This window comes from Cynara cardunculus (genome assembly GCF_001531365.2).
Source record: "Cynara cardunculus var. scolymus isolate 2C chromosome LG 10, CcrdV1, whole genome shotgun sequence".
Taxonomy (NCBI): Eukaryota; Viridiplantae; Streptophyta; class Magnoliopsida; order Asterales; family Asteraceae; genus Cynara; species Cynara cardunculus.
The window spans coordinates 16,990,007-16,993,600 of NC_037537.1; the positions used below are offsets into that span (position 1 = coordinate 16,990,007).

Genomic DNA, 3,594 nt, shown 5'->3' on the forward strand with positions numbered 1-3,594 from the left:
TAATTAATTATAGGGGTGTAAAGTGTAAATTTAAAATTATAATTTAAAAAAAAATCGTGAGGGTGAGTGTATGTGAGAGGATGAGTGTATGTGAGAAGAGAAGGGGGTGAAAAAGTGAGTATAAAGGGTATTTTGGTCATTTAAAATTTTAAGACTTTAAGACTTTTGCTAAATTTGCTTAATAAGATAGTATAGATTATCATATTTATTCTTATGACTTATAATTTATTGTTATTTTGGCTTATGTGGTTTAATTTATTACTATTTTGTCTATACTTTAAATGTAGGGATTACTCTAGAGACGAAAATAATAACAACTTAAAAACTATAGGAACGAAAATCACAATTTTTAAAAACACTGGGATAAAAATCATAATATTAACAAATCACGGGGATGAAAATGGTAATTTACTCGAGATAAGATTTACACGTGTTTGATTTCAATTAGCTAAAATTACCACCACACGGATTCCAATCTGCGTCCATTTAGCATCTCATCTGCACCGTTCACTCCTACCGTCTAGATCGACGGATCGAAATCAGGTTAAAAATTTCAAAATCCCGCGCGCCTACACACAAATATATACTCCTCCGACCTAACAAATCATTCACAGATCTCACTCATACATATCTGCCTCCTACTTTCTCTACAACTTTTCGTCAATGGCTCGTACAAAGCAAACCGCTCGTAAATCAACCGGAGGAAAGGCTCCAAGGAAGCAACTCGCCACAAAGGCAGCTCGGAAATCGGCTCCGGCGACTGGCGGAGTGAAGAAGCCCCACAGATTTCGCCCTGGAACGGTGGCGCTTCGTGAAATCAGAAAGTACCAGAAGAGTACCGAGCTTTTGATCAGGAAACTTCCATTCCAGAGACTGGTTAGGGAAATCGCACAGGATTTCAAGACCGATCTGCGGTTTCAAAGTAGCGCCGTCGCTGCGCTCCAGGAAGCCGCGGAGGCTTATTTGGTCGGGCTTTTCGAGGACACTAATCTTTGTGCGATTCACGCCAAGAGAGTGACGATTATGCCCAAGGATATTCAACTTGCTCGAAGGATCCGTGGCGAGAGGGCTTGATTGAATCATAGCATTCCATTTGTTGGATTGGTAAGATTCTGGATTTGGCGATAAATGGTTTGGGTTTGGTCAATAGTGTTCCATGCAACTCATCTGTTTTGCTATTGGAATTTTGTAGTTTCATGCTATAAATTATAATATATTTACAACGATGCTGCTCTATCAATGAAGCAATTACAGATCTGAAATCTTGTTTGAAATTGGTTGTTTTATTTCACTATGAATCAACATATTGAATCTAGTCCAACCAAAAAAATTCTGTGTTGAGAAAATCTTGTGAACAAAACCTTTAGTTAACAGTTTGGTGGTATTCAACACTGTAGTAATTGGTTGCTTACTTGTATGGTTTAAGTGCTTCCCCCTTTGTTTAGGGTTGGGAAAACCTGATATAATTGTTTGCGTTAATGAGTTGAAAGTCATCGAACCCAATTTACGTACGTATCGTAATGATAAATGTAAGAATATTTTTTTTCCATAATCTTATTGTTATTTTTATATCGTAATAATTCCGGATTTACTTTTATTGAGATAAGGAATATTTCACCTCTCAATTCATTCAATGAATGCATCCTCTGATGATGATTTTAAATTAGATTAATATCATGAATAACAATTACTTGATCTGTTGAATTAATTTGTCGGCTATGATTGAATAGTATAAGAAACGAAGATCTTTTATTCATACCGGATCAAAGATCGGTTTCACGGCACAATCCAAAATTTCTTTATTTAGCTTTTTTTTCCCGTAACCTACTGTAGGTTTCCTTGTAGAACCATCTAATGATTATTAAGTATCCGTTCATTTGGACGGAATCCAAACAAACCATTTTTATAATGATTCAATTTTCTTTGGAAGATAAAAATTAGTTGCGAGAGCACAGTTTCAGGCTCACTATTCTAATTTTTTGCATTTTAGGTTAGGGTTTATACTTTATCTGACACAAGCCTAAAATAAAATGGACGAAGGGAGCTTTAGAATTAAGTTTGTAACTTTGTCCATTATTTCATAGGGAATCAAAAGGTGAGTTGATTTATTTATTGGTTCCGCTGGTATTGATGGGGGATCAAACTTGCAATGTCCTGCTTTGAGAGGGTTGTACTCTTACTTATTGAACTACAATTCCAAGTGAATCATAAAGGATCTGAGAAAAAACTTACGTTTTTTTATTCTCTCGTATTATGTATTTCTTAAGAACAAAAAGTTCCCAAATTTGATGGTATATTGGCGAATTTTTGGGTCGAGTTGGATTTGAACGAGTGTTGACATATCGTCAACAAAATTACAGCTCGTTCCATTAATAATTTTGGCATCAACCCAACATTTTATTTCATGATGATTTTGTGAAAGAGAAAGTTATGAAAACAATGGACTATTCACAAAAAAAAAGTCAAATTCCAAATTCCATAATCTGACACCCTTTAGATATTATCTCTGACAAACCGAATTCCAAATCTGAAACCTAAATCAAAAAGAAATCTGAAACTGACATAAATTAAAATCCAACCTAAATCAAACCAAAATTCAAAACTCGACCAAATTCCTAATTCGAAACCTAAATCAAAGACGAATCTAAATCACAAATCAAAACCCTATTTCAAATGAAAAACAATGTGTATCGTGTAGTGTGTTGTGAGTAACGAGGGGGCGGGGGGTAATGACACTTTTCCTTTAGCTTGAAATGCCTAAGTAGAGGCTTTAGTTGTTTCCTATCTTCATAGGAATCAATGGGAGAATGGAAAATTGCTCACCCACCTTCACTGGTTAAAGAGGCCCTCTTCAATACATTTAGAAAAGACCTCTTTAAAGATTTGGATGGGAAAGGGCAGCAGCAGGAAGATCCATCCATCATTTTCAGGTGAAAAAGAAGACAGATGATTGATCTTTCCTAGTCTTGTCTATAATGGGCGAGTGAAAGATGGTAGCTGCTTATTCACTCTTCAAGTAGTTGAAGCTTCTGTACAAGTTTTATTAACCACAGAATTTAGTGAGCGGCGCCAAATCTTTTCTATTTACTAGAATATCTATCCTGCGAAGGAAGCTTCACTTCCCACCCCTACGGGTTGATGGCTGTTGCTCGCCGTTATTTGGTGTGTGATTTGTTTGATGAGTCTGCGTAGTATTAGGTAGTTGGTCAGGTTCCATCATTACCAAGTAATCATTGTACATAAACATTTAGGGTGCGTTTGGTACGCTGGACAGGGTGGGACAGGACAGAACAGAACACATTTGTCCTACGTTTGGTGTGGTTAAATGTGGAACTAAGTAGAACTAACTTGCACAAGCGTTGGACACGCGTGTGTCCACCTACACCCCTGGAACTAAGTAGAACTCAACTCTTTTTCCCTCTATACCCTTTTCCCAGCCGGCTATCGCATGAAACAGACATAACCCTTATTGCCTTCATCGCTTCCTCCCCATCGACGACGACATCTTCTCGACGGCGAGCTCCAATCGACGGCGACCATCTCCTCTCGCCGGCGAGCTCCAATCGACGGACGGCGACCCCTGGTTTCTCCACT

General features: G+C 37.5%; 1 protein-coding gene across 1 annotated transcript in view; it reads left to right on the forward strand.

Moving 5' to 3' along the window:
- LOC112520040 (histone H3-like centromeric protein cpar-1) overlaps positions 1–1,274 on the forward strand; it is a 4,662-nt gene extending 3,388 nt beyond the window's left edge. Inside the window, exon 2 of the mRNA XM_025128344.1 lies at positions 610–1,274. Coding sequence (XP_024984112.1) covers positions 610–1,074 — 465 coding nt within the window. The 3' untranslated portion in view covers positions 1,075–1,274. The remainder of the gene's footprint in view (positions 1–609) is intronic.
- Positions 1,275–3,594: the final 2,320 nt, after the last annotated feature.